Source organism: Manis javanica, chromosome 4 (genome assembly GCF_040802235.1).
Source record: "Manis javanica isolate MJ-LG chromosome 4, MJ_LKY, whole genome shotgun sequence".
NCBI classification, from domain to species: domain Eukaryota; kingdom Metazoa; phylum Chordata; class Mammalia; order Pholidota; family Manidae; genus Manis; species Manis javanica.
Genome location: NC_133159.1, coordinates 148,485,473 through 148,503,133, shown reverse-complemented (window position 1 = coordinate 148,503,133; position 17,661 = coordinate 148,485,473). Strand labels below are relative to the sequence as shown.

General features: G+C 41.8%; 1 protein-coding gene and 1 pseudogene across 1 annotated transcript in view; both read right to left on the bottom strand.

Annotated features, from left to right (window-relative positions):
* Nucleotides 1-17,661, bottom strand: part of LOC140849100 (DNA ligase 3-like) — an 854,661-nt pseudogene that overhangs the window by 597,548 nt on the left and 239,452 nt on the right.
* Nucleotides 1-17,661, bottom strand: part of LOC108404263 (inactive serine/threonine-protein kinase TEX14) — a 116,903-nt gene that overhangs the window by 3,640 nt on the left and 95,602 nt on the right. The window contains exons 23-33 of the mRNA XM_073236211.1: nt 17,461-17,583; nt 15,744-15,810; nt 13,460-13,541; nt 11,205-11,267; nt 10,583-10,710; nt 9,770-9,975; nt 8,668-8,764; nt 7,115-7,189; nt 4,440-4,517; nt 3,564-3,663; nt 448-540 (exon numbers count right to left, since the gene is read on the bottom strand). Coding sequence (XP_073092312.1) covers nt 448-540; nt 3,564-3,663; nt 4,440-4,517; nt 7,115-7,189; nt 8,668-8,764; nt 9,770-9,975; nt 10,583-10,710; nt 11,205-11,267; nt 13,460-13,541; nt 15,744-15,810; nt 17,461-17,583 — 1,112 coding nt within the window. The remainder of the gene's footprint in view (nt 1-447; nt 541-3,563; nt 3,664-4,439; nt 4,518-7,114; nt 7,190-8,667; nt 8,765-9,769; nt 9,976-10,582; nt 10,711-11,204; nt 11,268-13,459; nt 13,542-15,743; nt 15,811-17,460; nt 17,584-17,661) is intronic.

Below are 17,661 nucleotides of genomic sequence, written 5' to 3'. Positions count from 1 at the left end.
CTGCATTCTATACTTTTGGATCTAAATGCTCACCTTCATCTTTTAGAAAAATCTAACAATTTCACCTGTCAAGACTATTCTGAATGTACAGTCTATCACCCATTACATAAGCATTCATTCTCAGATTTGTGTTATCTAAACATTTGATAAGCATGCCTTTTCTGATTTAATTCAAATGACTGGTAAAAATGCTAAAGGTGATAGGGCAAAGACACGGCATCTTAAAGGGCTCTCTCCGTACTGATACCAATCTGCTAATGTATATTTAAAGCACTGAGGGTGGCTGGAGGAAGAAGAGCAGACAGGAGTCAGGGCTGGCTAATCTACAGCAATGTGATCCCAACACCAGACACTTTTCTCCAAGGAGTCAAGGTATTTTTTAAAAACTAAAATCTAGTCTCCTTTCCCAAAAAAGAAGAAAACGAGCCTCTGATGGTGAACAATAACCTTGCAGAGCTCCTAGGAAGATCCTGTAGCCCCATGCTGTCATCAGGTGGCTGCAGCCATCGTTCCAGGTCCTCGTCGAGGGTAGAGTGAGCTCTGTCCAGGGTAAGTGAAGAGAATTGAGAGAACAGTCACTGCCCCTCTCCCTTGACAACGAGGCACAGTGCTTTAGAATGGGAAAGGACCTTCCAGTTTGTGCTTTCACTATTAACGTGGGAAAACAAAAGCTCGGTAAGGGTGTATCAGGAGTTGCAGAGGTCACTTAGATCTGATTTAAGTCATGACAAAACCCGCCTTCAGCCCCTGACAAGAAGTCTCAGGGCCCATGAGAGCACCACCTCCCAAACTGCAGTGCTCTCTATCTCAATTCTAGGTCATTAAGTCCATTTCTATCACTAGAACTGCACACTCATTCCTACAACTTTTTTGTATGAAGAACTGCCTGTGAGGTCAAAGGATGCAGAGAGTGTATGTATTTTCAGAAAGCCTAAAAAATCCCACCCATCTGAAAAGATATTCTATCTTCTGGCCTGGTGCTAAGGACTGAGCTGACTGAGCATCTGTGGGCATCTCTCTGTATCTAGCATAGAGGAGACAACAGTAACAGTAGTTAACTTTTGATGATGTGCAAAGCATTTCATGTTTATATAACCAAATGTAACCCGGCTTTCGTGAGCTATTCTCCTTTTACCTTGAATAATGGTGTAGATTTTTACTGATGGTTTTTTGGGGAAATGGAAGGAGTGAAGTTACATGACACACTAAAGACATAAGATTTCTAAAAATTAAAAAAATCTATCTTCCTCCCACTTTGCCTCTTTATCTTCTCTGTTTCTCCCCACACCCTTGCAGGTCCCAGGGCTCTAGTCTCCTCCTCCACTGCCCAGACCTTCCCTTCTGCATGACTCTTTTCCTTCCTTAGAGAAAATAATTCAGCCCTTGAAGAGTGCGACAGGAACTGGAGTCACTACCCAAAAGTTCTTTGTTACACTCTTTTCTCTTGCCTTCCTCTTCTATAGCAGCTAAAAAGCCGAAAACTCAATTTCCAGTCTCCCTTGTGACCAAGGGTGGTCATGTATCACATTTGGCCAACGAGATGTTAAGTGGGCATTTGCTGGGAGGGGCTTCTGGGAAAATTTTTGCTTTCCAGATAAAAAGGGGCAGAGTGGGCTAAAATATTCCTTTAGTCCACCCTCTATCTCTGCTTGGTGTGTGGACAACAGTCATCTTGCAACCCAGAGGTGACAAGTCTAAAAATAAAGGCTGACATGCTATGGGTGGCAAAGCAGGAAGATCAAAAGAGCCTAAATGGCATCGCTGAGCTGCCCCACCTGCCAACCCGTGGGCCTCTTCTGCAACACAAACTCGTTTAAGCATCATGGTGGGCTGTTCTATCATTTGCAGCTGGAAGAATTCTGTGGGGCTCCCCTAAGGATCCATAGGACCAGGATTATGATGAGGTAAGTGGTGTAAGGGCAGATCCAGATCCTGTCTTACTTAAAAATTCAGATCTTTTTTGGAAAAAAATTTTTTTTTGATTTAGGGGTTTTTTGCATTATTTTTTATTTTTTAAAATATTGCATTAACATAGCACTTTTCTTAACTCCTGCATATTTTGGAGCCTCCTTTAATTTTGTGCCCAAGGAGTATGTCTCCCTTGTCTCAAAAGAGTCCTGGCCCTGAACGACAGCTAGGCAGGCAAGAGAAGGCAGGAGGCAAAGGAGGTGAGCTCAAGCGGTTTACCTTTCAACACAGGTCAAAGGAGAGCTCCAAATCAGGAATGGGACAGGGTTTCTTAAGGCAACCTTGTGTTTTTAGCTAGAATTGTAGGGATGACTGCCCCCATTTTCTCTTACTGACTTTGCTAGGAAGATCTAAAAATTCTCTTCCCAAAGCTTTTAACTATAATGTTCTGAATGAAGCCAAAACCTCACAAAATGTAGTAAAAGCAAACAAACACAAAAAACAACTTGACAAGAAAGAAAACAAATAATCCTATTAAAAAGGAGCAAAGGACTTAAAAAGATATTTCTGCAAAGAAGATCTACAAACAGCCATCGAGCACACGGAAAGATGCACAACATTGCTCATCATCAGGGAAATGCAAATCAAAACCACAACAAGATATCACCTCACACCTGTTAGGATGGCTACTATCAAAAAAAGAAAAGAAAGAAAGAAAGGGAAGAAAAGGAAGAAAGGAAGAAAAGGGAGGGAGGAAGGAAGGGAGGGAAGAAGGAAGGAAGGGAGGCCCCAGAAAGTAACAGAAGTATTGGGAAGGACGTGGACAAACTGGAGCCTTTCTGTACTGTTGGTGGGAATGTAAAATGCTGTGTGGAAAACAGTATGGTATTTCCTCAAAAAATTAAAAACAGATTTACCATATGATCCAGCAATACCATTTCAGGGAATATATCCAAAAGAACTGAAAGCAGGGTGTCTTGAAGAGAGATGTGTACACCCATGTGGATAGCGGCACTATTCACAATAGCCAAAAGGTAGGAAGCAGCCCAGTGTCACCAACAGATGAATAAACAAAATGTGATGCTCGAGCGTCCTCATGCATGTGCACATGCACGCATGCACACAAACACACACACACACAATGGAATACAGCCTTAAAAAGGAAGGAAATTCTGACGCATGCTACATGGATGAACCTTGAGGACGTTATGCTGACTGAGATAAGCCAGTTACAAAAAGACTGTTTGATTTCACTTTTATGAGGCATCAGGAGTAGTCAAACTCATAGAAACAGAAAGTAGAATGGTGGTTATGAGGGACTGAGGGGAGGGGGAAATGGGAAGTTGTTGTTTAATGGGTAAAGAGTTTCAGTTTTGCAAGACATAAAAGTTCTGGAGACTGGCTGCACAACAATGTGAATGTACTTAACACTAGGGAACTGTATGCCTAAAATTTTTATGTTATGTGTATTTTATCACAATTAAAAATTAAAACAAAACAAAACAAAACAAAAAGCCTTTTAGGAATAGGGCCTATTAGGATAGCAGGAAAAAGACCATTTTTTTTGTCCATCTCACTTGCCAATATCAGAAGAAAAACTAACACAAACTAACAGAGTATTTTAAATCCTTTCAAAGCCCAGCCTTTTCTGTTACCTCTCTGTGTCCTCGTCTAGATCCTGAGTTTCTTTGGTCCAAAGCAAACTGCTATCTTCTTTTTTACTGTTACTTTCTTGTTCTTCTAAGTGTCTTCGATCTAAAAACAGTTGAAAGACTTAACTGTATTAGACAGCAACAACAATAATAATGGAGAACGCCTGCCTTAAAATGGAGTGCAAAAAAGTAAGGCTAGTCAGTGGCCTCTGAAGTATGCAATGCACTGGTTCCCCTCTTCTGAGGAGAGCAGGGGACCAGGTGGCAGTCTGCAGGGCGCCTGTATTCATAGCAGCTGCTTCTGGCATCCTGGGGGCTCTTTGGTGCCAGGTGAAACTACAGGAAACCTTGCCTGTGCAAAGATTTCTCAATGAGACTGAGAAAGCAGAGAAAATAAAGGGCACATAAAAGAGGAGGCAAGAGACACTGAAAACATACTGCAAAGACTTACGTTGGGGGACCACTCTGTTCTCACTTGCTAGAGGTTCCTAGGTTGGAACCAAAGGGAAGGAATCTGGGTGGGGAAGGTTAGTATCCTTTAATATATACCAGGCATTTTACATATGCTATCTCATTTCATCCTGCCAGGAGCCCTATGAAGGGGAGGGGGCCCACATTTATTTAGTATCTTATAATGTACCAGGTACTGTGAATAGAGCTATTATGTACATCATGAACTAGGAATTATCATCTCCATTTTACAAATGAGGATGACTGAGGCTCAGAGCATTAAACAGGTTGCCATACAAAAGTGGTGGAGTCAGAATTGAGGTGGAGTTGTGCCTGACCTCAAAGTCCACACTCCCCAAATGTACCAGTGCTGCTGTGGACAGCACTGCAGCAAGAACCTGATGAAAAAGATCTGGGTAGTGGGCTTACCATTTGCAGTTATGCTGGGATGACTTGCAGCATTCTCGCCCAACACTGAGGGTGAGGCCTCCTGCTGCTTCAAGCGCTCTGTCACAATGCAAAAGCAGAAAGCAACTCACTTCTTCGCATGTCATACAATCCTCTAGGGCAGTGGTTCTCAAAGGGTGGTCCTCAGACCAGCAGCCCCAGCATACTCAGTTATAATCTGAGAACTTGGTATTCATGTGCCTCATCCCAGACCAACTGAATCAGAAACTCGGGGTGGGTCCGGGATTTTTGTGTTTTAAACAAGCCCTCCTGGTGATTCTGAGGCCTGATAGAGCTTGAGAACCGCTGCTTTGGGGTATTCAATCCCGTACACACTAAAAATAAAAATGATGATAGGTAACATCTGCAGATACTGTTCCTAACTTACATTTACTAATTCAAGATTAATGTTTCACAATTAATCTTCACAACAGCCCTGAGAGATTGATCATGTTATTGTTATTCATGTTCAACAGATAAAGAAATGAAGGTAAGTCAGGTTAAGGAACTTACCTAGAATCACACAGACAGTAAAAGGGAGAACTAGGATTTCAATCCAGGCAGGCTAGCTCTAGGATTTGTACTCTTCATCTCTATTTTATACTCTCCCACAAAGTTTGTCACAACATCAAAGCAATCCCAAATTTCCCCCATCTCTATTGGCCTATATTTCATATTTTCTCCTAATTTATGGGAAGATAGCAGGCAAAGAATGTTTACGTAATTTCTAATTCCTAAAGAACTGATCATAGACCATGACAAGCATCTGCTCAGCTCTGCACACTGTGTTGCATTTGTTAGGTGCTTGGTCTCCTCTAAGTGCTCCCAGAGCAGAGACAGCAGGGAGGCAGCACAGAAAGGAACCCTGGGCTTGCTGGCAAGGCCCTGTTGTGTGCACGTACAGGTCTCCCCTTTTGTGCCGATCCAGAAACGGGCTCTACCAGGCAGCTCCTGGGCATGAAGGGGGCCCCATCAGATCATTTAATATAATTTGAAATAAAAAAAAACATTTTTTAGCCAAGGATAAAAAAGGATAATCTATATCCTAAGTTTCTAAAGGATCCTCCTCTTTAGGCCCTTGCCAGCACACTACCCTACAACTTTGGATGTGGGCCCTCCAAATGTGCAGGTGTCAGCTCCAGGTCACTTCCCAAGGGTCTCTCGAGAGGGAACAAGAAGTGATGATATACAATAATTGGGTGGGAGCGCCCATTATGAGGAGAAACTACCCAAGTACCCTCTGCCCTCTGTCCTTCTGGGAAATTACTGACCCATCTCAAAGTGCAGACTTCACCTAGAAACCTGGCCCAGATAATTCCCTTATGTAAAATGGGGGAGGTTTTCGGCAAAGTGTGTGGGAAGAAGCTGTTACCAGGAGGAAGCCATGTGGTGACTGAAGAGGGAAGATAAGCAGGATCCAGAAGAAAAGTATCCCAATGGTCAAACTGCAAAGGAGCCTACAAGTGCTGCCTTCAGCCGTGACCAACCAACAGATGTCACTGAGAATCTCCCGAGCAGGCCATGTGCGGGCAGCCTCTGCTCTCACAAGCAGCAGTTCTGCTATTGTATCAAGAAGAGCAACTGGAGAGGAGGAATGTGCAAGGACGCCTTAGGGAGCTCCAGAGAAGGAAAGAGCCTGAGCCAACAGCCCTGTGAGCTGTACAACCCTGTGGCACTGGGGGAGGGGTGTGGTGAGGCAAGAAGGGACGACTACAGAAAAAGAAAAAAAACCAAGGAAGTTCTACCAGCTCTCACTGGTTCCACCCAAGTTCATCAGGCCAGTGTGCAGGGGCTGCAGTTGTGACAGTCTGGACGGTAGCTGCCCCCTGACTCAGACCAGGTAGTCTTAGTCACTTACCTCCCTCTTCCTGATGAGACACAAAACCTTGCAGACTCTGAAAACCATGTGGTGCACCTCAGTAAATTCTCTAAAGGTCCTATACCAAAAATTGGACTGTCAGAGGTCTGGTAAGACACATCCTCTGAGAGTGAGGGGCTGGTCAGTCAGGCTGTCAAGAAGACAGCAGTCAGGTCTTTCCTGGCGAAGGAAACCACCTGCCCCAAATACCTCTAAAATCATGCACATCTCACTCTCAGCATCAGCTCAGCTGGGCATGGCCAGCCCATCCAGCTACAACTAAAACTGATCTGGTATCACTCAGTCTCTGCGTCTCTGCCTGAAATGGAAAATTCTGGTCTCATCAAGTGTTGTGCCACTGTCTTCTCTACCCTTGGGAAAGTGACTCATCCACAATGCCAGTACCTTTAATAAACTGAAAGTATAGGGTATCTTGGCCTCAGTTGCCAGACTTCAGGCCTCCAAGCTATGGCTGGTTTGGTTCAATAAGGAGATAAGAATCCTTTAGTAAAAGAAGCTCATCATAACAAGCCATTTGAATGTTATTTCCTCTTAGAATCATTACCCATAGAACCTTTAAGTAACAAAATGACCTCAGACACAGGCCAATGATCCTGGCCAGGCTTTAGTAGTAATCTGAGGCCCAATTTATTGGAAAACTGCCCCTTCCTGAATTCTGTACACTTAATCAGACTTTTATAGGGGCCTTTTGCACTAGGGCTCACACCTGAGACACAGAACCATATTGTGCCATAACTAATAGGGTCACAGAGTACATTCTGTACTGAAGGTCCCTTACCAACTTCATCAAGTAGCTCCTGTGATGGTGGTGGTAGCTCATCGATGTGACACTGCGAGATGGCTTCTACTAGTTCTTAAAAAAAGATAAAGGGAACAACAAAGCAAAAACTGATGGAACAAAACACCAACAGACTCACAGAACCCAAGAATGGACTAACAGTTACCAAAGGGAAAGGGACTGGGGAGGGTGGGTGGAAGGGAGGGATAAGGGGATTGAGGGGCATTACAATCAGTACACATAATGTGGTGGTGGTGGGGAACGGGGAAGGCAGTATATAGCACAGAAGACAGGTAGTGACTCTATGGCATCTTACTATGCTGATGCACAGTGACTGTAATGGGGCATGTGGTGGGGACTTGATAATAGGGGTAATCTAGTAACCACAATGTTGCTCATGTGATTGTGTATCAATGATAAATGATACCATTAAAAAAAAAAACCAAAAAAAACAAAAAAGAACATTAATGAAAAATGACTTAAGAGCTTCCTAGACCTGAATCTGCATTTTCTAGGCCTCCACATGGATTTGACTTAGGATTTCTCAATGACGAAACAAACAAAAGCAGGAAGAAAGCCTCTTACATTAGATCAATGGCTTTTCTCCCCCTTTTACTCCAAATCTTTTCCCGTATCACCTCTTCTCCCAGTACTGCTTGACCGGTGCCCCTCCCCCGGGATAATTCTGTTCCAAGGACTGGGGTAGGTAAGGTACAAATTCTTACCAAGAGGCCAGGAGCCCAATCTGGAATGGGGCTGTTGGAGGGATACAGAGGCTCTGGACCAGTCAAAATGAACAAAACACAAAGTGCGAGGACTTTCTCTACAGATCATCAGGGCAATGATACTTTGGGCCAATCTCTAAGTGCTCAATTATAACATTAACTAAACCCCTCAGCATAATTTACAAAATCCCTATCCCCCTGAGGGAGATTCTAAGAACTGTACCGAAGACAAAGAGAAAAGACATTAAATTCATGTAGCAAAGGCAGATGCCTCAAGGGCTGTTAATATTCTCATAACCTTTGAATTGGAAATCGTCTTCTAAGACATCCATCGTAATGAAAGGATCAGAGGTACAAATAAAGACTTTTGTATAAAGTGCAAAAATTGGAAAACAATATAAATCATTAACCGAAGGGCATGGTTAAGCAACATATGTATAATGGACAGTTACATAGCAGTTACACATATTTAGGAGCAATTTTTACTGATGAGGGGAAAATCCTCAAAACATATCATCAAAGAAAAAAAGTAGGTCAGAGCCAAATACACTATAATCTCAACTATGCTGAATATTTGTATATTTCTAAAAAGATGAAAAGATATGTACCAAAACAGCAGAAGAGGTTAAAAAATTGTGGTAGAATTAAATGGCAGCTTCCTCTTTTAAGCTCTTCTTTATTCTCCTAGTTTTCTATAATGAGTATGTTTTATAGTACAAAAATATAGCATTTTTGTTTGGCTCTCATGTAGCATCAAAGATGAGACTAAGGCTCCCTTAAGCTGGCTCACTGTTAAGGACTTGAAGTCTGACGGCGAACACAGGGTACCTTGTGGAGGGCTTCTCCTCTGGGTGGCAGGGGTCGGTGAGTCCGGTGCCTGAGCAGTGCTGGAGGAATGAGCCCCAGTAAATGTAGACAATCTTTTCTATAGGTAAGACATGAACATGGTAATTGACATGTGTACTGGGCTAAAAAAAGAGGCCCGTGACTGAAATGAGCTCAAACATTTTCAAGATTAAGCTTGTGTATCGTTGCTGGAAGAAGCCATTTTGGTTGATGGAATCAAATTCATTCAAATGTCCCCTCCTCTGGAAAGCCTTCTCACCCCTCTTTGCCTCCACAATACCTAGTCTTACCTCTGTGTTACATCACACCAGTCTTTCTCACTAGGTGGTGAGCTTCGTCATGGCAGTGTCTTTCTTATCCACATTTGGATGCCTAGAAGAGGGCCTGGCATGGTGCCTGGCACTTAGAATCTGCCCAACTAATGATTTGTTGAATGCAAGCATAAAATTCTTTGTCTGTACTTTAGAGTGAAATCTTTTGTGATTCAAATGCCCAAAGTCAGTTAAGAGGAGGCCAATTTTTCACTAAGGGCCAAAGTAAGTAGTCAGTCTGCCTCTAGAATGGCCAGTCAATAGGTTTTTAATGAGCAGTACCAAGTAAGGAACTTGTAGTTTTCTTGAAGACACTACACATATGAAATATGAGGGAGGGAGAGAGAAGAAAGAACAGCAGGGGGAAGGGAAGCAGAGGAGAAGGTAATATACAATTAAGTGTTTTTTACTGCAGACGACTAGTTCAGGAGTTCAGAGAAGGTGGAGATCAATCAAAACTCTCAGGGAACTAACTGGAGATTTCAAGGAGGAAGAACTCAAGCCTCCTCAAGTAGGCAGAATATGGTTAGACAGAACAGTGCAGGTGAGGTAGCATCATAAGTTATGGCAGAGGTTGGCTCTTTAGAGAAATTACCAAACATTATCTCTGGGATAAAAAGGGCAGAGAAGCCCAGGAGGCACCCTACCATGCAGACTCAGAAAGGAGCCAGCTTATTTCTTGCTTTCCTTGTGAAATGATTTTGGAGAAATATTTTGGACACCAAGCTTTGGGTTGACTCCATGAGTATGTAACACAGAACTGGTTTACTTACAAGATCAATCAATCCTGAAGGAAGAGTTTCAGAGGAAGTAAGAAGGGAATCTAGGCTCTCTGCTTTCTCTCGGACAGTTGTAAATTTATCAGACAATGTTTGAACAGATTCCTGACTGTTCCAGCATGAGGTAGATCCTGTTTTAACCTTAAATGTGATACTTTCAAGGCAGTCTTTATACTGACTGGCAACGGAAGAACACGACCCTGTTGTAGAAAAGAGGACAGTTAGTGTCTGAACCCTTTATTTAAAAACAAAAACACAAAACTTTATACCTATACCAGGATTCTCCAAATTGTTAATAACTAATGGAATCACTGATCTGACAGGCAGCTCAAGGTATTAAAAAAAATGACAGTCTCTAAACTTGGCCATTATTGGCCAATAAGGGGACATTATTTGAACCACAAATATATTGGAAGTAAGGACTCTAGAGAGAGGATATTTGGTACTGTCTGCAGTTGCAGGCCTCAGAACTACATATATTTAAGCACAAGGTACTGTTTTAACTTACAAACTCTAGAGAATCCAATATGTTTGTACTAAATTCAATAGTGCTTAGAGTACAAAGCAGAATTTGCATTTGTGCACCTCTACTGCTGAAGTAAAAGACCTCCTTATAGCTGCTTACTAACCACCACCACCCGTACTGTCCTCCCATGGAATTATCCCCTTCAGCTCTGGCCCTAAAGAAACACCTCTGCACTGTGAGAAAACACCCCCCAGGTCTCCTCCTGTGGCCTGGCTTCTCAGAGTCAATAGGGCAGGGGCTCTTAGTTCCTCTCCCCAAATGCTTCTCCCGCAGGTGGCTACCTGGGCTGAGCGGAGTGCTGACACTAGTGGGTGCGTGGCGCATTTTCGGTGTTTTGCATGAGACTTCCTTGAAAGAACTATCTTGTTCATAGCAGATACTAGACAGGTCTTGAATGTCTGTCAGTGATCTAAGAAATTAAAAGCACACAGTAATTAAGAGAAGATGTTTAGAAAAATCAGTGTACTCCTAAGAGGTATATTTTAAGGATGCTCTTAACAAAAATCTTTATTGGCAACAGGCCAGAGTTAGAGAGTATCTTAGAATGTCTTAGAGTAAGGAGAACATCAAAGAATAATGAGACACTAACTTGAAACACTATCTTAGCAACTAAAATAAATTTATTTTCACAGATCAAAGTATATTCATGTGGAGAACAGATTTAGTTTACCTCAAGTAAAAACTTACATTTTTGTATTACTATTATGACTGTATTTATTTGACTATAAGATGCTGTTAATTTAGATCTCATCATCTTACAGCTTTTTGGTAAAAGAAGAAACATGCTCACATTGAATGTATACATAAAAATGGGAAGGATGTCAACTCAGACAAACAAGGAAATACTATTGCCCTAAAACTAAGACTTCACAGCCTCTTTAGGCAACCCTTTGGCAGCCCTACATGTCTTTCTCTTCCACTTCCTCTTGTGGCTCCTTTAACGTCTCCTCTTGCTCACCACCGGTACTGTAAGAAAAAGTGAGAAAAGTCCATGGATCTGTCAGCAGAGGACACTAACTAGGTAAAAGAGACCTGTTTTATCAGCCCAGGGTGAGAACCAGTGGGAAGGGCACTAAGCTCAGAAGCAGAAAGTGTGGGTACTGGTCCTGGCTGCTACTGACTAGTCAGCTGTACTTTCTCAGGCACGTCTATGCCTTCATTTCCTCTCCAGAGATCGAATAAGTATTCTCTAAGGACCAGCCCATCTGAAATCAGTCAGTGATGATCTATGACAGTGAGGAAGTTCCTGCGAAAAATCACTAGAGCACAGGAACTTTGTTGTGAAAACCACTAGAGCACAGGAACTTTGCTGTGGTTGGAGACTGGAGCAAGGGGTACAGACACGGGCCTTAGCAACTGTGAGACAGCTTCTTGGCATGAAACATCAGGAGTCCTCAAGAGAGGACTGTGCCAAAAAATGGCCAGAGAGGAATACTGAAGACAAACTTAACCTGTTTTTACTTTAACCAATTGTTTAGGATTCAATTTCAATACTTGTTGAACACAAACTACAAGCCAGATCCCATATTAGACCCTTTCCTATGTTTTCCCATTTTTTAATTTTGCCACAGTCCTGTGAGATCACTGCTATAAAGAGCATGGATTTTTTGTTGAGTTGTAACTTTATTAATTCTGTTCACTAAAATATTTGTTTCTCCTTCTGAGCACATAGGAGGACAGTGCTTTTTCACCCTCCTAAGGCACATAAATGGACAGAGGACTTGTGTTAACCAGTGAAATGTCAGTGAAGGTAAGGTGGGTCATTTAAGGCAGACAGTATATAAAGGCCAGTGTGCAAGTCACCTTGCTCCCGTTGTACTGCCCCAGCAATCAAGAAAGCACAAAGATGAAGTCTACCTCAGCCTTGACCTCTGACAGAAGGTAATACAGCACAGAACACTCCTGGCCAACCCATGATGGACACGCAGCATGCGCAAAAAGTAAACTTTTTCTTGTTTTAAGCTGCCAAAATCTGGGGATTGTTTGTTATGTAGCATAATCTAGCCTATCCTAACTGATAAAGCTACTTACAAACTGTGCAATCTCAGGGAAAAAAACTCTAAAACTTTGCTTCCCTTACTGACAAAATGGAGATAACACTATGTACCTCAGTGGGTTGTTATATGAATTAAATTTCATGAAACAGAATACCTGGCATATAATAGCTGCTACAGAAATGCTAACTATAATTATTATAGATAAGGAACTGAGGCCTAGGGGGAAAATAAATTGAATGTTATTGTACCAGGCACTTTACATCTTATTGGTTTCTTTGAACTTTTTATTTTGAGATAATTGTATATTTACATTTAGTCTTAAGAACTACACTCTACCCAGTTTCCCTCAGAGGTAGCATCTTGCAAATCTTAGAACAGTATCACAACCAAGATATCCACATTGACAGAGTCAAGATTCAGAACATTTCCAACACCACAAGGATCCCTCATGTTGCCCTTCAATAGCCATGTCTACTTCCCTCCCGCTCCCTACCTCTTCCTTAGTCCCTGGGAACATTTTTCCTTTATTTCTATGATTTTATCATTTCAAGAAGGTTATACAAGCAGAATCATACAGTAAGTAACTTTCTGGATTGCTTTTTCCACTCAGCATATTCTTTAGAGTTTTATCTAGATGGTTGCATGTACCAACAGTTCATTCTTTTTCACTGCAGAAGGCATATTCCATGGTATGGATGTTAAATCATGCACTTGTTAAACAACATCTGCATTTCCAGTTTTTGACTATTAAAAATAAAGTTGTTAAAAATGTTCAAGTCTGTATTTTTGTATGACCATACGTCTTCATTGTCTGAGACAAATAAATGCCCAGGCATTATTTTATTATTTTTAATCCCTACGTCAACATTCTCAGTAAGGATTCTTATTTCTGTTCTACAAGTGGGGAAATAGAAGAGAGGGTTTGAGTAACTTGACCCCACAGATAGAAAGACAGAGTCAGGATCTGAATACAGATTACTCTGCATACAGACCCCTCACAATCCTGATGAACAAGTCTTAACAAACTGAGCTGCCCAAAGCTAATTTTTATAACATTGTGGCTAACACATTTGAAGACAACAATTTACAAAGACAAGGCATTATCATCATTTAACATTACTTCTCTGAGTCTCAAACTGTGAATAAAATAATAGCACATACATTTGTATAGGTTGGAATTGAGACCCAGTCAAAATCTCAGCATTCTTTCCAAGACTTTTTCTCATTTGGAATTTTTCCTCACCTGAAAATATAAAGTAATGCATTTTTAGTGAATGTTTGCCAACCCAAATTATTTTTTTCATTCCTGAGAATTTTCCTTGGTCTGGTCCAGGATGAGAAATGATTTGGATAAACAAAGTGCTTCCTAAATGGGTTTGAACTAAATGCTATAGAAGAAGAGGTTTTTGCCCATGAAAGTTTATTTTCCTTGCTCAGAGGGCAGAGTATATTCTGACACTAAATACAATCAAGTCATTCATTGGCCTTTCAATTATAATTGCAGTTATTTCTGAAGAACAAATGTTTTGTTATTTTCAGGAAGGCGAACTGACCTGGTTCTTGTCAACAGACAGCAGGGGGCGTTGAAACCAATAACTGTTCACTAAATATTCCAAACAGAAAAGACCATTAGCTGGGCATTCCCACAGTGCTAACTGTGCCTCTTGGCCCTCAAACACCATTTAAAGAGTTGGGGTGGTGTTCTGAGTTCTAAGTAGCTAATTCAACTGTCTTCCTTTCTCTTTGGCATCAAGCATCTGAAGATACTTTGCAGGCCTTGGCAGACAGGGCCAGTATCCATTTTCCCTCTCATCAATGTACTGCTCAGGTTTACAGAGAAGGGGACAGACAGAGAAGCCTGCCCTGTCATGATCCCCCTGACACTCCTTTGGAGTAGGTAATCTGGTGGGCAAGTGGGAGGCCCACCGGAACGGTGCTATGGTTAGCAGGTATCAAGAAGCTCTGAAATACTACCAGTGGAGAAACGGGGGTTCTTCTTCCCATGACCCTCTATTAAATACCTAGAAAGCACAAACACCTAGAAAGCAGAAACAAATTCCTAGGAAGTACAACTGAGAGCTGGGGGAGAACTTAGGGATTTTAGAGTATGATCCTCTCCTTTGCTTTATATGAGGGGACAGTGGAACCCTGGGGTAAAGTGACTTGCCCAAGGTTGTGCAGAAGAAAATCAGTGGCAGAGCCGGGCTTGGAACCCAGCATATTCCCAATTTTTGGCCCTGTTGCACCACCTGGTGTGGATGGGGAAGATACCAGAGCCCTAGTGGAAAAGGGGGAAGAGAAGGGCTAAAAGAAAGAAACCAAGTCAGAGGCTTTTTCACGTACTCCACATGTTTGTGTCAAACTAGTCCTGGTTTTCTGACCCGCCTGCCCCACAATTTCTCTGTCCCACTCAACCCTCTTCCAAACAGAAGTGAAATGGCTATGTGTAAGCCAGGCTCACAGAGAAAGTGATCACGGGCAGAGGCTCCACAGAAAGAAGTAAGTGGCCCAAGACCCAGGTCTGGGGACTTTTAATATATACTTTCCTGAGAATTTAGCTTCATCTAAAAGCTTACAGCTTCTTAAAATGCTCCTGACTGTGACGGGGGCCTGAATCAGGTTAGAGATGTAAGTTCAAGTCTGCAGCAGGACAAAGGGAGTAAGTTCAGAACTGAAGCCTGCCCTGCCGTGGTTCAGAACGCTGAGATATGACTGTGGACAGCTACATGGGTTGGTAGGTGGACACCTCTGGTTTTAAAGTAGACTGCTGCATACCCTTAAAGAGCAAAACTGCACAATGTTTTAAATGTCTGCATCAGAACCACTTACACCTTACCTTGTGCCAACACTGGCTGCTTATCCAAGGTTAACTTCCCATATAACAGAAAGCAGTTGCTAAGTTATACAGAACCCAAGGCCTCCCAGGGGAAGGAATCTATGTTGCTCTGCATTATTGGTTATTAACTCTTTGCTAAGATGCTAAGCAAACATAGGAAAACAATAGTGAAACTCCACCTTTTGGGATGGAAAAGGACATGGGAATCTAATTGCAGTTTTTGTTGTCACAATAACTAGTGGCTTGGGCAAATAACTGTGTGTGGTTCGGACACATTCCTCAGGTCACCCAGCAAAGATAACCTGCTCTACATCATAAAGGAGCCCGAAATCTAGTGAGAAACTAGAGGAAAAAAAAGAAGCAATGGCTATAATGTATAAGAACGCAAGGGGAGGAATAAGTATCATGCTGTGTAGATGTCATGAGGCTGCTGAGGGGTAGGGGGTGCAGTCTCCTGAGGGGACATCACAGAGCTTAGGTTTCCTTGTCTGTAAAATGAAAGGTCTGGAGGAGGTTATCTCTAAGGACCTGCCAGCTGTAAACATCTGTGATCTGACAAAGAGTAAAGACAAGTGATACTCAATGGAATCTGCCCTAAGGGCTTATTACCGGAGCCTTGAGGTTGGGGAAATGCATCTTGTATTCCTTCAAAGTCCTCTTCTATGGGACTTGACCTCTATAAAATAAAGAGCAAAGAAAGGAGTTAATTGAAAGAAGATATCCATTGAAAGGTCAAGAGAGAATTTCTTGATGTTTTTAAACCTTGAAAATCTTCATAAAGTTCCTGCATTTTTTATAGAAAAAGAACAAATCTGCCTTGCAGACATTAAGTGCTCTATGTTCCTTCTCAAACCAAGCCTTCTTCCACCCCACCACTGTGAGGAGGAATTATTGACTATTCCCTTCCTTGTATCATTATCCCCTCCACGCCCCAACCTTCCAACTAAAACGTCTGATTCCTGGGAGCTTTATCAGGAGAACCAAATAAGGCTGGAAAAATGACCCAGACTATGAAGCTGCTCTATGGGGGTAAAGAAGTCAGAACACTGGCTCCTTTGAGGGGGAGGCAGTGATTGTACATGAATTGTGTTCACCTTCTAAAAGTTCATGAGCTGTACAATTAAGAGCTGTGTGCTTTTCTCGGTGATACTTTTTAAATATATCTTTGTACATATATACGTATATATACTTTATAGCTTTTAATTAAAGATTTTCTAAATGTCCCAGTCTGCTTGCTCATAGTAAAATCAAGAATTTTAAGTCCGGGGAGGGGAAATCCTGGGGCAAAATACCTCTAAAAACCGAAATCAGTCAAAGGGAGAAATGAAGTTTAAAATCCGTTTATTGCTTACAAACTGCAGTCTGGGGCCGTTTCTCTTTCCTGCTCCAGCAAAAGCAACACGGGCCCTCCTCTCTCCTCTCAGGTACAGATAAGACCTCATTGTCCAGGTAATTACCCACTGATATGGAGATGAGCTTCTCTCCACCCCTGAGGAATGAGGCAAATGCACTAAAGCCATACTTCTTTCCACCTCTGAATGCCTATTGATATGCAGATGTACTGAAGCCAGGCGAGATATTCTGGAAATGTTACAATTTTACCCAAAAGAATGTTTAAACGATTAATAATGGAAAATTGCTCTGAGTTTTCAGAAGTTCAGACAAGTGTAAATGACAGTTTTTGATGCATAACTGAACTCTTCTTGTCAGTCAGATGTTGTAACCGACATGTACTATCCCCCCTTTTTTTCTATCCCACCTTCCATGTTGGTAAAAGACCCAAAAAAAAGGTGGCATGTCAGTGGGGAGGTGAGGTAGAAGTTACATATATAAATAAGAGAATTCTATGAGTTTCATTTTATAAATGAAAATGCTATGTACAAATAGGTTCTTACAAAAGCTAGGCAGATTCCCAGTGTACTGGGCAGCCTCATGTTCACCACTGAACTGTTGCCTCTACTCCTGGTTCTCCCACCATAAAACTTGGCTGGCCAGGGCTAATTCCCTGCCTCTACAGATCACCAGTTCTTCACAAGGAATGACAGCAGGACTTTTCTTCCTCACAGAAGGGTAAGTGAATTCAGTTAACATAAAAGAAAGTTTTGAAAAAAAGTCAAAATGCTGAAAAAAAGTCAAAATACAAGAAACACAGTTTTGGGAGAAAGTGCATATGACCCGCCATTCTCAAAAATCTTATTTTGCAGATATTTTCTCAAAACACATGAAAACACTGATAAGTCAACATCATATACTTTTATGTGTAAGCTTTTTCTTGACAATTTTAAAAGAGTAAAGCAATGCAGAATGCCTGAACTGTGATTTTTACCTCTAGAGCTATGTTTTCTTGAGCAGTTGAGGAGTAAAAATATTCACGGTCTGGAGTTAAAAATTCACCTTCTGTTACATCCTCAGAAGACTCCAGTGAACAAGTTGATTGCATGCACTGATCCTATTAGTAATGTAGGAAATCACTTTTAAGTTGGTGTTCATTATAAACAAATCCCTTTATAGTTGTATGCAGTGTTAA